This window comes from Microcaecilia unicolor, chromosome 8, assembly GCF_901765095.1.
Source record: "Microcaecilia unicolor chromosome 8, aMicUni1.1, whole genome shotgun sequence".
Taxonomy (NCBI): domain Eukaryota; kingdom Metazoa; phylum Chordata; class Amphibia; order Gymnophiona; family Siphonopidae; genus Microcaecilia; species Microcaecilia unicolor.
In genome coordinates this window covers 15,562,715-15,580,996 of record NC_044038.1, presented here as the reverse complement: position 1 = coordinate 15,580,996, position 18,282 = coordinate 15,562,715, and the positions used below count along the sequence as shown (strand labels likewise).

Genomic DNA, 18,282 nt, shown 5'->3' with positions numbered 1-18,282 from the left:
ACTTAGTTTTCTCTAATTCAACAATGGAAAGACACTTGCAAAACTGTTCTAGACGAACTTGCACTAATTACAAACAAATCCCGACCAAACTAGAAGTCATCTCCATGGTTTAACAAATTTATTTATTTATTTAGATTTTGCTCACACCTTTTTCAGTAGTAGCTCAAGGTGAGTTACATTCAGGTACACTGGATATGTCTCTGTCCCAGGAGGGCTCACAATCTAAGTTTGTACCTGAGGCAATGGAGGGTTAAGTGACTTGCCCAAGATCACAAGGAGCAGTAGCGGGATTTGAACCGGCCACCTCTGGATTACAAGACCGGTGCTCTAACCAGTGGGCCACTCCTCCACTCCAAAGATCTCCTACTAATGAAACATAAATGTAGAAGAAAGAATCTGGATCAAAAACAAATCCAATGAACAATCGACTAATTGGAAAAAAAATCCTAAAATCATAGAAGAGCAGGATTATCCCACAAACTCACTCCAATTGGTGCCATATTTCGAGCAGAAAATAACTAAAATCATACAAGAACAAAATAACTCACTAGCATCCCTAAAAGGGGGCCTGCACTGGCTGGCGTCTGCACGTGGTTTTCATGCGTGCTGAAGTCTCCTTTTACTGCAGTGGGTAAAAAGGAAGTCTTTCTTTCCTGCAGAAAATGGCCATGCAGCAAGTAAAGCTCTTGATACGTGGTTATTTCATGTGTGTGTGTGTGGGGGGGGGGGGGGGGGGGGGCCCAACTACCACACTAACTCTGTGGTAACCGGGCAGTGTGCGGCACTTTCAGTCTGTTTATAGTACTTGGGTGTATTACACAAATATCGTTCTACAAATGGAGGAACATCAGATTATATCCACCCTGGAGTGGAAGACGATCCTAATTAAAGCAGTAGGATAATAAATCAGGAAATCCTTATTCAAACTCCATTATGGATCCTAGTGACCTCAAGCAAGACATGTAATCCGTAGGGACAGGAAAATACCTACTGTACCTGAATATAATTTGCCTTGAACTACAAACTTGAAAAAATATGTATGACCTAATCTAAAATCTCTTCCCTTCCCTCTTTCAGCTTCCAAGAAGGAAGTAATGGCAGGGAACTATGACAAAAAAAAAAAAAAAGAAAAAGAAAGGAGGGTGAGGAGAGAATTTTCTATTTTGTTTAATCTCATCTATTCTGGTGGGCCATTAATCCATGTGAAGTTTTTATATATCTTATGTTAATACAGTTCTTTGTACTGCTTAGATTATTGGGTTTGTTACAGTTATTGTATACTATTGCAATATATGTTTGTGAACTAGTACTATAAGCAGCTTTGGACAATTTGGTAAGGTTAACTAAATACTCACCAGTTGAAATTCACTCCTGCGATTAAAAGCCTCTTTGATTCCCGAGTCACTCCAGAGTGCCTGGAGTGCTGGTACATACAGCTGAAACATGGCTGGATCCACAGGCATCCTCTCTTTATTGTCAAATCCCATAAGAAACATTCCATGCTTCTCATTCTCTGTGTGCTGCCATGGAATTTCTAATTTATCTCGTGCATCAACCAGAACCCTGGTACCCTACAAAAAGAAGACAGTACGATTCATTATAGTGTAAAACATGAACAAAAAAAAAAAACAACATATGCTCATAAAAGAAAAATCTGCAATGTTGAGAGAGAATCCCAAAGCATGAACTTCTTCTGACAGGCTTGGGGTCAAGGCAACTGCCCTTGTTACCCCCCTCCCCTCCCCAACGAAGCAAAACAAGCAAGCAAAGATGGGCCAGAGAAGGAGGACTAGCCAAGAGTACACTACACTGAACGTTACTGAAGAAGGGCTTGACTTTGTCACGTTTTGGCAACATTGCCTGTATCAGGGGTCTATAAACATATAGCAATATACAAAACAAAACAGTTAAAAACAAATAAAAAACGAGATACATGGAATTTCGGGGAGGGGCGGGGGAGAGGGAGAAAGACATGTCACTATCCAAGAACCAGCTGGAGATAAATTTACCAATTTTCAATTCATCAGACTATGCACTTGGTGATTCTGAAGTTAGTGCGTTATACAAAGGCCTCATTTTTGTTCCTTAAACACAGTATAATGTGTTTCAGACATGTGGATCTCTTTCGGTTTACCAGACAGTTACAAATTATCCATGGTTAGAAATACTTCATTGTGGTTGACTCCAGGTCCCCCTGACCCTATTATACATACGTTTCAACAATGCGTTTTAAAGGACATTGTGAAATTAGAAAAGAAAAAAAAAAAAAAACTGTACTACAACTTGAGGAAAAGAACATCAAGCCCTCTCCTCGCTGTCCAGAAATCTGGGCATTGCTATTAAGTCAGTTGACAAAGGGGGTGGTATAGTCATCCTCAACAGGAATGACTATATCCAAGAAATAGAAAGACAAATTAATGGCACAAATTATTACTATAGGTTTGATAAAGGGGGCTGAATATCTTATTGGCATGTTCAGATAAAGAATCTGGCTTTACAATATGCTTGTAGTCTGCAAACATTAAAAATATTGCATACTCCTAGGGAATGGGAGGGAAGATAGTTCTTTTCTCATTATAAGGCATGACCCATCTTTTTCGATTTTAAGATGCCATACGCTGAAGAGCCATGGTATACCACCATGTAAAGGTTGGTTCTCTTGTTCATTTTGAAAAATGAATAAAAACAAAAAAAAAAAGGTTGCATATTACCATTTTAATGAGGCATTAACGCATTACAATCAAAACTCAATCCAACGGATTACAATCAAAACGCAATCCAAAAAATGTAACAGGATACATGTTTATTATCTACTATAATAAAACTCACCCTCAACGTTCTGAAGACAACGTTCTGAAGTCACTCCCTGAAGGGTTCATGGATTCATGGTGGTGAAACCACAACACTGACCATGTCTCTCTGCCCCGCCCTCGCATGACGGACCAATCAGAAAAAACACCCTCAACATTCTGAAACACAATGGACCATCACAACACCGTTCCCAGGCAACACTAGGCAACGTAAGATGGACCAACCAGAGGAAACTACGTGACAATAAGAGAGGAGCATTCCCCAGCATAATGGCTCATTATCTGTGCAGCACGGAGAGCACAGAACCACCGCTGGAACGAGAGAAGAATATTCCTGCTGTGGGTATGTGCAAAAATAGACGGGGGGGGGGGGGGGGGAATTTTTAAATGCCTAATGCCAGTACTGAAGAGTGCCAGAGGGCCTATAGCACAGACTATATTTGGGATCGCTTGACATGGAGTCAGAGGAGCCGGAAAACAACGTGCCCGTCACCATCTGGGACGTGGGCGAACAGGACAAGCTGCGGCCCAGCTGGAAGGATTACCCGCGACCCAGCCAGCAGCGACCAAGGACAGCACAGCACATCCCCCAACCCCCAAGCAAAAAACAAAACAAACAAAAAAAAAAAAAAAAGACACACATCAACAACCTGCACACACACCACACCCTCACACAAAATAACTCTGTGACACACACACACAAAAAAAAAAAAAAAAGCCACATGCTAGCGCCCGTTTCATTGGTTTCAGAAACGGGCCTTTTTTACTAGTATTAAATAAATCAAATTACTTACGATATCAGGCACACACAATGCATTTACACATTACATCCTATATAATAATTTGCACCTCCAATGTTCTACGTCTGGATGCCTGGGTTCGTAACATCCATAAGCACTCATTGCCCCGCCCTCGCGTCAAAACGTAATGACGTCAGAGGGCGGAACAGTGAGGGAAGGGAAGCCAGCGCCAGCCAGCCAGAGAACATTCAGGTACAAATCGAGGGGAGGAGAGACTCGCAAAGGGGGGGGGGGAGAGAATGGATGGGACGGGAGAACAGTAGAGGAGAGAATCGCGGGACACAGATGGCAGGGAAGAGGAGAATCGCTGGACATGGAGGGGAGTGAAGAATTGCTGGACATGGAAGCATAGGCACCGACTCCGTGGGTGCTCCAGCACCCCCAATATTTGACCTGCTCGAAGTCCCGGAACTGAAGTTCCCAGCCAGCCTGACCTGCGCTGCCCGCCCTCTTCTCCGAGTCCTTTGCCTGCTCCACTCCTTCCTGCGTGCCGCCCAGAATTGAAAAGTTCTTACCTCGGAGTCCGGCGGCAGCAGGGAAAGGCGAGCAGGGTCGGCGCTTCAGATTGCCTTCCCTTCTCTCTCAGCTCTGCCTCTGGTCCCGCCCTTGCAGAAACGGAAAATGAGGGCGGGACCAGAGGCAGAACTGAGAGAGAAGGGAAGGCAGGCTGAAGCGCCGAGCCTGCTCGCCTTTCACTGCTGCCGCTGGACCCTGAGATAAGAGTTTTTAAATGCTGGGTGGCATGCAGAAAGGCAAGGGGCAGGCGGAGGACTGGGAGAAGAGGGTAGGCAGCGCAGGTCATGCTGCCACTTGGAGAGAGAGGGAGAGAGGCGGGGGCCTGGAACTCAGAGGGGAGGGGAGGAGATGGGGAGGAGAGGGAGGGAGGGGGAGGAGGGCATAGAACTCGGAGCCCGTACGCCGTACACATTAATGAGCGCCATGTCAAACTCAGAATGGCTGCGAGGTAGATTCCTGTGCCGCTCAAACTCCATCATAACCAGCAGGGTGACGGGAAGTGGGCGAGCGTGGAACTCACACCACAACTCGCCTCCTAACGGTTCCCTTAAAAACAATCGCCATTACATGATAAACTTGCTAGTGCCCATTTCATTTGTGTGAGAAATGGGCCTTTTTTACTAGTTTTCTATAATTTGTTCACAGTCTTGCTTAAACTTAGAACTATAACAAATTCAATATTCCAAGCCAAATGCTTACTGATTCACTAATAAGTTAACAGGCACTGCTGGAGCAGCACTATTGATCAGGGCCACAGGGGTGCAAGGGACACCAAAATTGTGCACCATCTATTGCCTCCCCTGCTTGGCCAGGACTCAATGGGTGGACTGTGTGACGTCTCTTAGCAATCACGTTTCTAGCTCAGAACGACTGTCCTAGATCAGACTAAGAATCAATTTAGGATCTAGGGGTCCTTTTACTAAGGTGCGCCGAAAAAAGGGCTGCGCTCGTGTAGGCATGTGTTTTGGGCATGCGCAGATCCATTTTTCAGAGCGCCTGTAAAAAAGGCCTCTTTAAAAGCTTTGCGTTAACCATGTGGTAATCGTCTAAGCATGTAGAATGATGATTAACACCCGGTTTTTGATGTGCGTCAGAAAATAAAAATTATTTTCTGGCACGCGTAGTGCATGCTTGTCAAAAATGAAATTACCACCACAAGGGTCAAATGGTAGCCGGGCTGTAACTCCAAACTGGCGTACGTTGGGTGCGCGTAGGCGCCTACATGGCTTAGTAAAAGGGCCCCCAAGTCTGTTCCTTCAGGACAGCTGGGGTTAGGCAAATTCTCCAGAGACAACCCACTTGAATCCAGTAGGGAAGAAAGGAAGCTGCAAATACTGGCCATTAGGAGCAGTATTAAGAGCTCCTCCAGCCCAAATGGACAAGGGTTTCTTGAGTAACCTAAAGTGAAAGAAGAATCTAAAAAAAAAAAAAAAAAAAAGATGGAAATTATGCAACTATGCAACTAAAATTTAAGCCCACACAGGCATTACTGTCCTGTAAAACTGTCTAGGTGTTTCTCTCACTTTGACATTTTAACTGTAAATCCAAGTTAGCTACAATTATCTCACTTCAATTTCTCCTTTAGCAGATGTTTAAAAAAAAACATGTCAAACTTGATCACATGCAAAAAGTGAGAAATCACAGGCTTTAAACAACCTCAGCAGTACAGTATAGAAACTGTCTGGAAAAATAAAACCTGAAAGGTATTGTGAAGGCATGACTAACATTTTATCTTCCATCTAATAACAATAAATATCACTACAAAAAAAAAAAAAAAAAAAAAGAGAGTGTAGTAAAAACCTAACTGCAAGCACAAAGGATCATATGACTCAAACATGAACAGGGGAATTCTATATATGGCGCCCAAGTTTAGGCACTACTTCTGCATCGAGTTTTCAGCATGGAAAAGCAATCTAATGGATGCAAGGTACTGAAACAGGGCAGAAAATGGCAGACCCATGCAAACACATACTTACACACCCACTTATAGAATACTGCTTAAATTTAGCGTGGATCTGTGAAGGGGTGAAACGATGGGACGGACATGGGCAGGTCAGGGGTGTTCCCTTAAGATGCACACCGTGTTCTAGAATACTGTGGATCTGTGTCCAACTTGTGTACTGGTTTCAGTTGGTGGAACTCCTTTGTGCAGATCCCAGCGCTACACACTGGGCCGATCCGGAGGAACGCTAAGGAAGATGTCATTTAGCTCTATTTTAATGTATTGCTTCTAGGAGAAGTTAATGAATAGCTAGTTATTGCATGGCCTGATAGTTAATTAAACTGAAATGCCACAGAAACGTATTAATCATGTTGTGTACCGTATGCAATAAATTAACTGCATATGATTGACCAAAGAATAGTTGGAGCACAGCTTTTGTCTTGATCGCCAACTTTACATCCAAAATACAGTTCATAGGCTTCTTTATTTTTATTGTAATTTTTTAAACAGCATATAATGTGAGGGGAAAGCAAACAATTGCTAAAAATCTTTGTGATGTGAAGGGCATCAGAAATATCACGCCCAATGGTTTCAAAGGTCATGAGTGGAGGAGTGGCCTAATGGTTAGTACAGCAGGTTGCAGACCTGGGAAGCCTGGGTTCGATTCCTGCTGCTGACAGGTTGAGATCCTGGGGAACCAGGTTCAATTTCCTCTGCAGTTCCGTGTGACCCTGGGCAAGTCACTTAGCCCTCCATCACTACAGTTTAATATATAACTTAGATTGTGAGCCCATGAGAGACAGTGCAAAGTACCTGTAATAGAAATTGTAAACCACATAGAGGCTCATTTTCGAAAGAGAAGGACGCCCGTCCTTCGACACAAATCGGAAGATGTGCGTCCCTCTCACAGGGTCATCCAAATCGGCACAATCGAAAGCAGACCCTGGGCGTCCCAACTGCCCTCCGCCGCAGGGACGGCCAAAGCTCAAGGGGGCGCATCAGAGGCGTAGCTAAGGCGGGACCTGGGCGCGCCCAACACATGGACGTCCTCGACCCACAATGGAAAAAAAAAGGGCGCCGAAGAATCCCCTTGGCGACCCCACCCGGTCCTGTTTTTCTTACAACCAAGCCACAAAAAGGGTTACCCACCTATGTGGTGACACATAGAATACACGGAAATATGAATCAATTTTTGATGGAGAATTTGGAACAATTACCTCTTCCTATTTGAAATACAAAAGCTTTCCACAAAAATGCATGAATCAAAAATCTCCAGCTGCATTTTGGAGACATCTGACAGATAGCTGTAACTACATTTAAAAAATTTCAACCATCACCTTTTCAAAAATCATTGAGAGCATGGAGCATTATACTGTAGTGGATGAGAACAGTGCTCCTTTAGTATTTTAACCATAAATGCCATCTGTTGCAGGGTGAGAAGTTCAGCACGGAAGGGGACGGACAAGATCTGTTCTTCTATAGGACACAGCTACCTCCCAGTCAAAACTAGTGACTACAAAAAAAAATTCTTATGGAATATAAATTGCTTTTCATATACTCGTATGCTAACATTTTCCAATTTACAGAACTCTATCTTGTCTGTTTTATATTGAGCTCACCATTTTATCTGTCACACACAGTAACACTGTTTCTAAAACCTTTTTTTTTTTTTTTTTTTTTTAATCCTGTCTGGTAGTGGGTCTTGTCATGTATTTCCTACTCTTGTCCCATGATTCAAACATTACATATTCAATATTTCAAATGAAATCTAATGGTTTCAGCTAAATAAAGAGATTATCACTTCCTCAGAGAACCCCAGCTTCAGAAGTAAGTACTCATGATTTTAACAGATCATACCAAAAGTCTACTAGGAAACAAAGATTAATCCTTAAGAGAAAATTAAAGCTCAATGATGACGGCAAGCAAAGGGAATGTGGAGGGGCATCACTCCTGCCTCACAACTTAAGAGGTGCACATGGGCCACCGATGTTTGTGGTGTCTGGTGATCTTAAGTGGTGCACTTCAGCTCAGATCACCATTTGCTCCCGTGCTACATATTTACACCAGCATTGAGCTGGTGTAAAGATTTAGCACTACAGAAATAGTAAAAACTAAATCAGGAGCAATTTACTATGCAGTGATTTGCATGAATTTTGCATGTCTACAGCACCACCCTTTAGAATAGTGATTTTACTCTGCTTTTATTTCCCCCACAAATAATCTTTCTTCCTGCATCAGCTCATACCATTGGTCTCACAATTATATTTTCAAAATAGTAAGACTTCCAAATTTGGTTGATCTATCATGTTGAATTGCTGTTATTTTCCCCATCATATATACCCTGCATAAGCTCAGATGTGTTTCTGCATAATATGCAACATTTGCTTTTCTCCTTTAGGGGAAAAAAAATCAGTTATTCTTACCCATTAATTTTCTTTCCTTTTGTCCTACCAGGCCAGTCCAGAATCTGTGGGGTTGTGCTCATCAGCCAGCAGACAGAGACAGAGTAACAATTTGTGGTATTTGCTCTATAACAGCACTCTGCAAGCTCAAGTGTTCAGTATTTCAAAATGATAAAGCTATGAAGATTAGGCCATTTGCTTTTGTAGGTAATGTATTGGAGACTAAACATAATAAAAGCACTTATCTAAGAACAATTCTCACTCAAGAACCTTTTCAGAACTGTGATGTTAAAAACTATGGGCCCCGTTTATTAAACAGTGCTAAAGGCGCTCTAGCGTTTTTAGCACGTGCTAAAGTAAAGACAACAATAGGAATATATGGGTGTCTTTATCATTTAGTGCATGCTAAAAACGCTAGTGCATCTTAGTAAACAGGGCCCTATATCTTTTCTAGTTTTTGTCCATCTTCTCTCTCGCCTGAGTTCCCTTTTCATCTTCCTATTGAGAGCCTCTGGGACATCACTCTTTCTTCTGCTTTAAACATCATTGCCCCTTTGCACTTGCCCCTCCTCTCCAAATCTGACAACCCTGGTTTTCAGGTGCAAGGTGTGCAAAATGATTGTGGCAAAAAAGTAGGACTTCAGTTAAACTTTCTATTTGTAAGGAAACACATGAATTTTCTTTTAAAGTTGAAGCAAGCAAAATCAATCCTATTATTCTAGTTTCTAAACCCATGAAGCGCCTAAAGGCCCTGATGCAGAAAACCTAACACATCGGGAACCTGAGCCCTCCAGGAAGCTAAGAATCGTTCCCCGCACTAGTATTCAATCACACGCTAATTCTGACTTAAGCCAGGAATGTAGAGGACTTTCTGGAGCAAAGCAGGGTAGAAATCACGATGGTGGAAAGACCACGATTCTCTAGTCACCACCTCTCAATTGCTATAAGGCTTTAAAAAAAAAAAAAAAAGGATCTGGATATTTTATCTCTACCAGCCCTTGCCTGAGCAGACCCTGGCACTTGGGAAGTGGGTCTTCCACTAGCAGACACCAGAGAACCGCAATCTGCATACCAAGGTTTGCGAGGTCAATCTATAACCATCAGCAAGACCAGATGAGGATGGTGCGAGCAATCCTGAGCAACAAGCAGCCCAGCAGAGGTGGGAAGACTAGTGGCTCCACTATCGGCCAAGGCTGCTGGAAAGTAGAGAAAAATACTGGATTGTTCCAGGGAGCACCATAGCTTATACAGTGATGTCACTGGCTGTACAATTTCTAATTAATCTGACACAAGAGACTGCTGCTAGCCACAATAGCCAACTAGTTTGTCACCATCAATAAACTTATTCCTTAATAGGAAAAGTACATCAAATATAAAAATGACCTCGTGGTGGTAGCTGTCTCTTAAGGTATTCGCTTTCCAGAAGGAACACTTTAAAAATCGCAAGAACTGTTTTTGTTGAAGTGAACCTATTGTTCTTGGCTTGCAATTCTCTCTCTCTCATCTAGTACACAGAGCTCTTTATTGTGCAAAGATGGCCTTCACTTTTAATAAAACACCATTTAAAAGAAAGCAGCCATTCTTATACTAGTTATATCTACATCCAAGTTTGGAAATAAAACAAACACTAGTCTTACCTGAGGCAAGGTGAAGTAATGCTGCACCTGACATCAAGCAAATGCTATTTAAAATTACTCATTCTATTCAGCAACATCAAAATGAAGAGATTTAAGTTTGGTACGCAGCATCTACAAAACGAGCTTGTCCAGTTAAAATCTTAAATTGTGCTGAGTGCAGCGAAGGAGAAAATTGTTTAGCCCAAAGACATGAACCATAACCAGAAACCACCAAAGCTGGAGTTCAAATTCTCAAGTCAAGATGGACGAAAGTCAAACCATCACTTAGCTAAACTCATTGTTAAATAAATCTCTATAAAATTTTTAGGGTCAGAGAGGAAAACCAATTTTACACATCAGCGTAGGAAAGCCCCATGAATTAATGGTTAAAGACATTTCTCTCTGAATTTACTAATGGAAAATTTCTCTCCATTTTAAAGGGAACCCAAGTACATCCAATCTAAAAAGCAAAGTTGTTCCCTTAAATACAGCATACAACCGACATTGTAAACAGTGCTGTCTTCCCTAGGCAGTCTCAAGAAGTGGGGGCCACTGCCTTTCATCTGAGAATCTGCAAACTAATAGACAAAAAGCTCTGTGCCTTCTAGTAATACAAAAAATAAAATAAGAAAAATAAATCAGGCCTGCCTGTAACCCTGAGATTATTTATTTTATGAACTGATTCAAAATATCTTTCCCTCATTTGGTGAATATAGAAAAACTTTTATAGTGAATTATGTTCTCTCTCTGAAAAGGTACTAAATTTAGTTTAACTCATTTATCTGCCCGTGCTTCCAAGATTATCTTGCTAACATTTGTCTGTACCCTAATTATAAAAAAAAAAAAAGAAAAAAAAATCAACATATAGTTTACATTTGTAAACAAAACCGTTGTCAGGCATTAAAAATAATGTTCAAAAAGCTAAGTGGTTTTAATTTACTCTTTTTTTTTCAACAGCTGGGTGAAGCTCTCAGATTGGACATCATAAAATTAAATTTATGCTGGCCCATACCATTTACTCACCCTAGAACTATAAATTATATTAACTGCTTCCATGTACGGTTGTGCTCTATTTAATACATTGTATTCAGATGTTTAGAGGTTAGCATGCTAATCTGTAGGCTTGGTTTATTTCTCAATTAAGATTAATCAACAGTAGTTCCATATGAGGTAGAAGATTTAAAATCTATCCAAAAACAAAGTGGGTGCATCCTGGCTCCAGAATTTAAAGCCCCTCACATTTTACACTGCTGGCAGCAGGAAGCACAAAATGATAAATATTTTACATCACATCTGCATCAGAACTAATTCAATATTGATCTCCTTAATTTGATTACTTTAATCATATTGTTATTTACACTATACTTTGTATTACATTATGCATATCTGATATGTTCTATTTCTTTACTCTCAATTCCCTTGACAACTAAAGTACCTTAATTGTAACAATACTCTGTTATTCTCTTACCGTTAATGACAGCTGTCATTGCGGCATAATGTAAGCCACATTGAGCCTGCAAAGAGGTGGGAAAATGTGGGATACAAATGCAGCAAATAAATAAATTTAATACACATTCATATAATTTGATGTTTGAGGTGGGGTAATCTTCTATCTATCTATATATATCTATATATATATATATATATATATATACACACACACACACATGAATTTTCTTAAAAACAAAAAAAAAATTAAAACAAAACCATACCATTCTCTTTGAAACAAATTTTCCATTTGATTCGAAGAGAATGGCATGATTTTGTTTTAATTTTTCCATTCCAGTATGATTCTTCAAGCATATAGACCTCTATCATATCTCCTCCCTCAGCCAACTTTTTCCAAGCTGAAGAGACTACCCACTTCAGCCTTTCCTCACAGGAAGTCAACCAATCCCCTTTATCATTTTTGTCGCCCTTCTCTGTACCTTTTCCAATTCCACTATATCTTTTTTGAGATGCAAAGACCTGAACTGCACATAGTATTCATGGTGAGGTCACACCATGGAGCGAAACAAAGGCAATAACATCTTAATTTTTGTTTTCAATTTCTAATTATACATAACATTCTATTTGCTTTCTTTGCCGCCGCAACACTGAACAGAGCTTTTCAACGTATCGTCAACGATGACACCTAGATCCTTTTCTTGGTCAGTGACTCAATGTGGAACCTTGCCTCACGTAGCTATTCGGGTTCCTCTTTCCCACATGCTTCACTCTACACTTGTTCACATTTAAACGTCACCTGCCATTTGGATGCCCAGTCTCCCAGTCTTGTGAAGTACCCTTGCAATTTAATAACTTTGAATACATTTGTGTCATCAGCAAATTTAATTACCTCACTAGTCATTCCCATATCTAGATCATTTATAAATATGTTAAAAAGCAGCAGCAGCCCCAGTACAGACCCCTGCGGAACCCCACTATGAACCCTTCTCCATTGAGAATACTGACCATTTAATCCTACTCTCTTTTTTCTATCTTTTAACCAGTTTTTAATCCACAATAGGCCACTACCTCCAATCCCATGGCTTTCCAATTTCCTAGGGAGTCTTTCATGAGCTACTTTGTCAAATGCCTTTTGAAAATCCAGATACACAATATTGACTGGCTCACCTTTAGCCACATGTTTCTTCACCCCTTCAAAGAAATGTAAAAGATTGGTGAGGCAAGATTTCCCTTCACTAAATGCATATTGGCTTTGTCTCATTAATCTATGCTTTTGAATATGATCTGTAATTTTGTTCTTTATAATAGTCTCTACCATTTTGCCCAGCCCCAACGTCAGGCTCACTAATTTCCCAGATCACCTTTAGAACCCTTTATAAAAATCGGCATTACATCGGTCACTCTCTAATATTCTGGTACCAAGCTTGATTTTAAAGATAAATTACATATTAACATTAGTTCTGCAAGTTCATTTTTCAATTCTATCAATACTCTGGGATGCATACCATCCTGTCCAGGTGATTTGCTAAGCTTCAATTTTTCAAATTGTTCCATTACATCTTCGAGGTTTACAGAAATTTGATTCAGTTTCTCTGACTCGTCAGCACTGAATACCATTTCTGGAACCGGTCTCTCTCCTATATCTTCCTCGGTGAAGACCAAAGCAAAGAATTCATTTAATCTCTCTGCTGTGGCCTTGTCGTCCCTGAGTGTCCCTTTTACCCCTCTGTCATCTAGTGGTCCGATCGATTCTTTTGGCAGCTTCTTGCTTTTAGACATCATAATGAAAAAGCCCTTCAACATGTGCTTCCAGTCACCATCTCAAAATTTACTCTAAAAAAAGACAGAGTAACAAAGATGAAGGGTCTGAAACAACTTCAATGCAAGGAAAAGGTTCATAAACTGTCCTTTTACTTTGAAAAGATGATTGAAGGGAGGTGTAATTGAGGTAAGAAAAAACAAAGAGTTTGCCAAGAATAATAAGAGGAACAGTTTGTCTAATAAGGACTAGAGTATAACTGATGAAACGTACCTCAAGTTTTAAAAACAAGGAAATACCAACTCTGCAGTCAGTGAAATATATGAAATTCATTATCTCAAGTTGTTGTAGAGACAAGCTATATATTAGAAATAAAGGGGTTAGGCAAATTTATAGAAGACAGACCATCCTATTCAAGTTAGGAATGTCACTGGGTTAATGCACTCTGAAAACACAATTGCAAGAAATGCATCATTTCTTCTACATTTTCTCTAAGTACCCACTAATGGCTGTGAAACCCAGCTTGTCAATTCTTATGTTTGCATGACAACTTTAGGAGACAGAATATTTAAAGATACCCCAAAGCAAGTAGAAAAGTGATGATGCATCTAGAGCAGAGATGGCCAACCACAATCCTCAATGGCCACAGCCCAGTCAGGTTTTCAAGATTTGCACAATAGGCATGAGATCTACTTGCATACAATGGAAACAGTATATGCAGATCAATCTCATGCCTATTCATTGTGTAAATCTTGAAAAACAAATTGGGCTGTGGCCCTTGAGGATCATGGCTGCCCACCCCTGGATCCAGAATACCGTGTCCAATTCAGACAGCCATTCCGCCAAAAGAATACAGACAAGTTGGAGGGGGCCCATAGAAAAATCAGCAGAAAATGTTGCAGGGTCTAAGCCATATAAAATGAGAGTTAGGAGCCAAAATAAGTATATTCTGGAAGAGGAGGCAAGAGAGGGAAAATACCTAAGATAAGTAATGATCAAGAAATGAATTATTCCCCAGAGAGAAGTTGCAGAACTAGGCATAGACTCACAGATAGAAATAAAAAAACAACACTATGAAAACTAAACCCACCACCCTATTTGACGTTCTCCCATTCACTGCATGAAACACCAGAGTATGTAGTGCATGTTAAAATAGTAAAGGATTTCAAGGAGGCATAAATAAGGTGAACACAGAGGTTTTTTAGCTGCCAAAAATGTAATTGAAATAGCAGAAGCATGACCTAATGCCACTGCAGGCCATAGGTATAGTTGGGTTCATACCAGTAACTCCCAGAGGGTACAGTAATTACTAAAACAGGCTTGTGGGGACAGGGGCCTTTGAGAAGAAAGTTTGAGTCTGAGCATGACATGACAAGCTAGTGGAAATGATTTAACTCTATGGCCACTCAACATTTTGGTCCAAGAAGCACATTGCGAAGGAAGAACCTGTAAGCATAGTTTGAATTAGCACCAAGAGGGATACAAGTACACTGTTTGTGAATATGCAGAATGAAATGGGGTCAAATGAGACCAACTTTTGTGAACAGGAAGAGAAGCACACCCTCTTCACATTTTACTCTGATTCACCTGGAAGGCAATAATCTTGAATCTTGTAGGAGTTTTGCTTCACCTGGAAAACAATAGTCTTGAATCCTGCAAGGGAGTTTTGCTCAGTGCCAGGAAAAAGTGGTAGAGACTATTATAAAGAGCAAAATTAATGAGCATATACATAGGCATGAATTAATAAAACAAAGCCAATATGGATTTTAGTCAAGGAAAATGTTGCCTCAATCCGTTACATTTCTCTGAAGGGGTGAATAAAACTCAGGATAAAGTGAGCCAATAGATATTCTCTGTCAAATGCATTTTGAAATTCCTAAATATCTCATGAAGGACTCCTGAAGAAATTAGAAAGTCACAGGGCAGGAAGATTGTAGTATTGTGGATTAAGAACTGGTTACAAGAAAGAAAACAAACAGTAGGGTAAAATGATCAGTATTCTCAATGAAGAAAGGTAGATAGTGGGGTTCCCCAGGGATCTGTGCTGGAACCCCTCCTTTTTAACATATTTTTTAATGACAGAAATGGAAATAACTAGTGAGGTAATTAAATTTGCTGATGACACAAAGTTAGTCATAGTTGTTAAATCGCAGGAGAACATTACAAGACTGGGGATATTGGGCATCCAAATGGCAGATAACATTTAATGGGAGCAAGTGCAAAGTGATGGCTATAGGAAAGAGGAACCCAAACTACAGCTATATGATACAAGGTTCACATTAGGACTTACTGCCCAGGAAAAGGTCCTAAGTGCCATTGTTGATGATACATAAAACCCTTTGTGCAGAGGCTAATAAAGCAAATAGAACATTAGTAATTATTAGGAAGGGAATGGAAAACAAAAATTAGATTATTATGCTGCCTTTGTATTGCTTCATGGTGTGACTGCACCTCAAATAGGAGGAGTGGCCTAATGGTTAGTGCAGCAAGTTTTGATCCTGGCAACAAGACGTTGAGGTGTATTTTCAAAGCACTTAACCTTACAAAGTTCCATAGGTTACTATGGAACTTTGTAAGGCTAAATGCTTTGAAAATGAGCCCCATTGTGTCTTACCTGATAATTTTCTTTCCTCTAAATGCAGCAGATTAATCCAAAGACTTGTGGGTTGTGTCCATCTACTAGCAGGTGAACATAGAGAACACTGAACTGAAGTGGTACATGGGACATCATGCTCCTAGCTCAGATAGTATTGGACTAGTAAGGAAGAAGGAAACAACAGACGACACACTGTAAGAACTTTCTCCTCCCCCATGGTAACAAATCCAGTGGATTAAAATACATGTAAATCAACAGCAACACCACAAACCTCTAACAATAACTCTCGAACAGCAGCAAAACTTCCCACAGCACTCCACGGCAAAAGAAGTGGGCTGTTCAGAAAACTTAGCTGACAAACAGGATGGGCCTCTGTATTCACCTGCTGCATCTAAAGGAAAGAAAATTATCAGGTAAAACATAATTTCTTGTTCCTTAACGCCAGCAGCAGATGAATCCAGAGACTTGTGGGATGTAGCAAAGCAGTCCCTTAAGTAGAGTGGGAACCAGAGGCCCCCACAGAAAGCACTATCGCCCCAAAGGCTGCATCAGAGCACCGCGCCATATCCAGACGGTAATGCGAAGTGTCAAACACATTGCCGCCCTGCAAATCTCAAGCACCGGAAGCAGGCGGACCTCCACCCAAGAAGATGCAAGCACCCTAATAGAGTACACCCGAAAGTGTAGAGGAACCAGTTCACCCTCCAACAAGTATGCTGACACAATAGTTTCCTTAACCCTACAGGCAATGGTGGCTTTGGATGCTGCGTTTCCCCTTCTGGGAACCTGCAAAAAAACACAAACAAGTGATCTGATCTACGAAAGTCGTTAGTGACCTCCAAGTAACACAGAAGAACTTGACGCACATCTAAAAGGTGCAAAGAAAAATCCCTCGGATATGCCTCTCTCCGAAAGGCAAGCAAGAATGCCTGGTTGAGATGAAAAGGTGTCACCACATTAGGCAAAAAGGAAGGCACAGTATGGACCGTAACCCCTTCAAGGGAAAACCAAAGAAATGGCTCCTGAGACAACGCCTGGAGTTCCAACATTCGGCGTGCCAAACCAATGGCAACGAGGAACACAGCCTTCAAGGTAAGATCCTTCAAAGTAGACTTCTTTTAACGGCTCGAAGGGCGACTTCTGAAGCACCCTCAAAGTTCGAAGGGCGCCTTCTGAAGCGCCTTCAATACCAAATTGACATTCCACTATGGACACAGAGAACACACCGGTGGTTAAAGATGGTGCACTCCTTTCAGAAAACAAACCACATCTGGGTGTGATGCCAAACTAGAATGAAGAAGACGGCCTCTGTAATAAGCCAGAGCCATCACCTGTACCCATAAGGAATTGTACGCCAACCCTTGTGAAAGGCAGTCCTGGAGAAAGACTAAAATTTGCGGAAGGGAAGCATAAAACAAGACACCGCTCTTTCCGCACATCAGGATTCAAAAATCCTCCACACCCGGCCATAAGCCACAGAAGTAGACCGCTTCTTCATCCGCAAGAGCGTACCAATAACTTCCAGAGAATGACCTTTAAATCTTAACGTCACCCACTCAAGAGCCAAGCCGTAAGAGCAAAGTGGTAGAAATCCTCCATTTGAACCAGTCCTCACTGTAACAGGTTGGAAAGAGCTGGCATTGGAAGTGGAACGCTTGCGGGCCTGCAAGGGAGTGGAGATGACTGTTAGAATAGCACTTGTCTCTCAATTGCGCCTTCTCAATAGCCATGCCGTAAGACCAAAGCGGCATGGATCCTCCATGGTCACCGGGCCCTGCGTCAACAGGTTCGGAACCAGAGGCAAAGGAAGGGGAGCCTCCATCAGCATCCGCCGGAGTTCCGCATACCACGGCCACCTGGGCCAATCCGGGGCAATGAGGATCACCACTCCTTGATGTAGCCGAATTCGCAGGAGGAGCCGCCCTATTAAGGGCCAAGGAGGAAACACATACAGGAGGCCAGGGTTGAGCCAAGGCATCCAACCCCGCCGAGCGAGGATCTCTCCGTCTGCTGAAAAAGGACAGGACTTTGGCATTTGTGAATGACGCCATAAGATCCATTACGGGCTTTCCCCATTTGACACAGATCTGAAGAACACTTTGTCTGCCAGTTCCCACTCCACTGGGTCAATTTGATGTCTGCTTAGAAAATCGGCTTGCACATTGCTCTGACCTGCTATATGAGCTGCTGACAGAAGCTGCAGATGTAGTTCGGACCAGTGGCAAATTAGAGCGGCCTCCGCGGCCAGTGCTCTGCACTGAGTGCCGCCTTGTCGATTTATGTAGGCCACTGCTGTCGTGTTGTCCGACAGAACTCTGACAGCCAGTCCCTACAGGGTTTTCTGAAAGGCCAGAAGTGCCTGAAATATCGCTCTCAGTTCTAAGCGATTGAT

The 18,282-nt window shown here is 41.6% G+C and overlaps 1 protein-coding gene across 1 annotated transcript in view; it reads right to left on the bottom strand.

Annotated features, from left to right (window-relative positions):
- The window catches only part of GNA12 (G protein subunit alpha 12), an 84,914-nt gene that overhangs the window by 58,201 nt on the left and 8,431 nt on the right, over positions 1-18,282 (bottom strand). Inside the window, exon 2 of the mRNA XM_030212164.1 lies at positions 1,356-1,571. Coding sequence (XP_030068024.1) covers positions 1,356-1,571 — 216 coding nt within the window. The remainder of the gene's footprint in view (positions 1-1,355; positions 1,572-18,282) is intronic.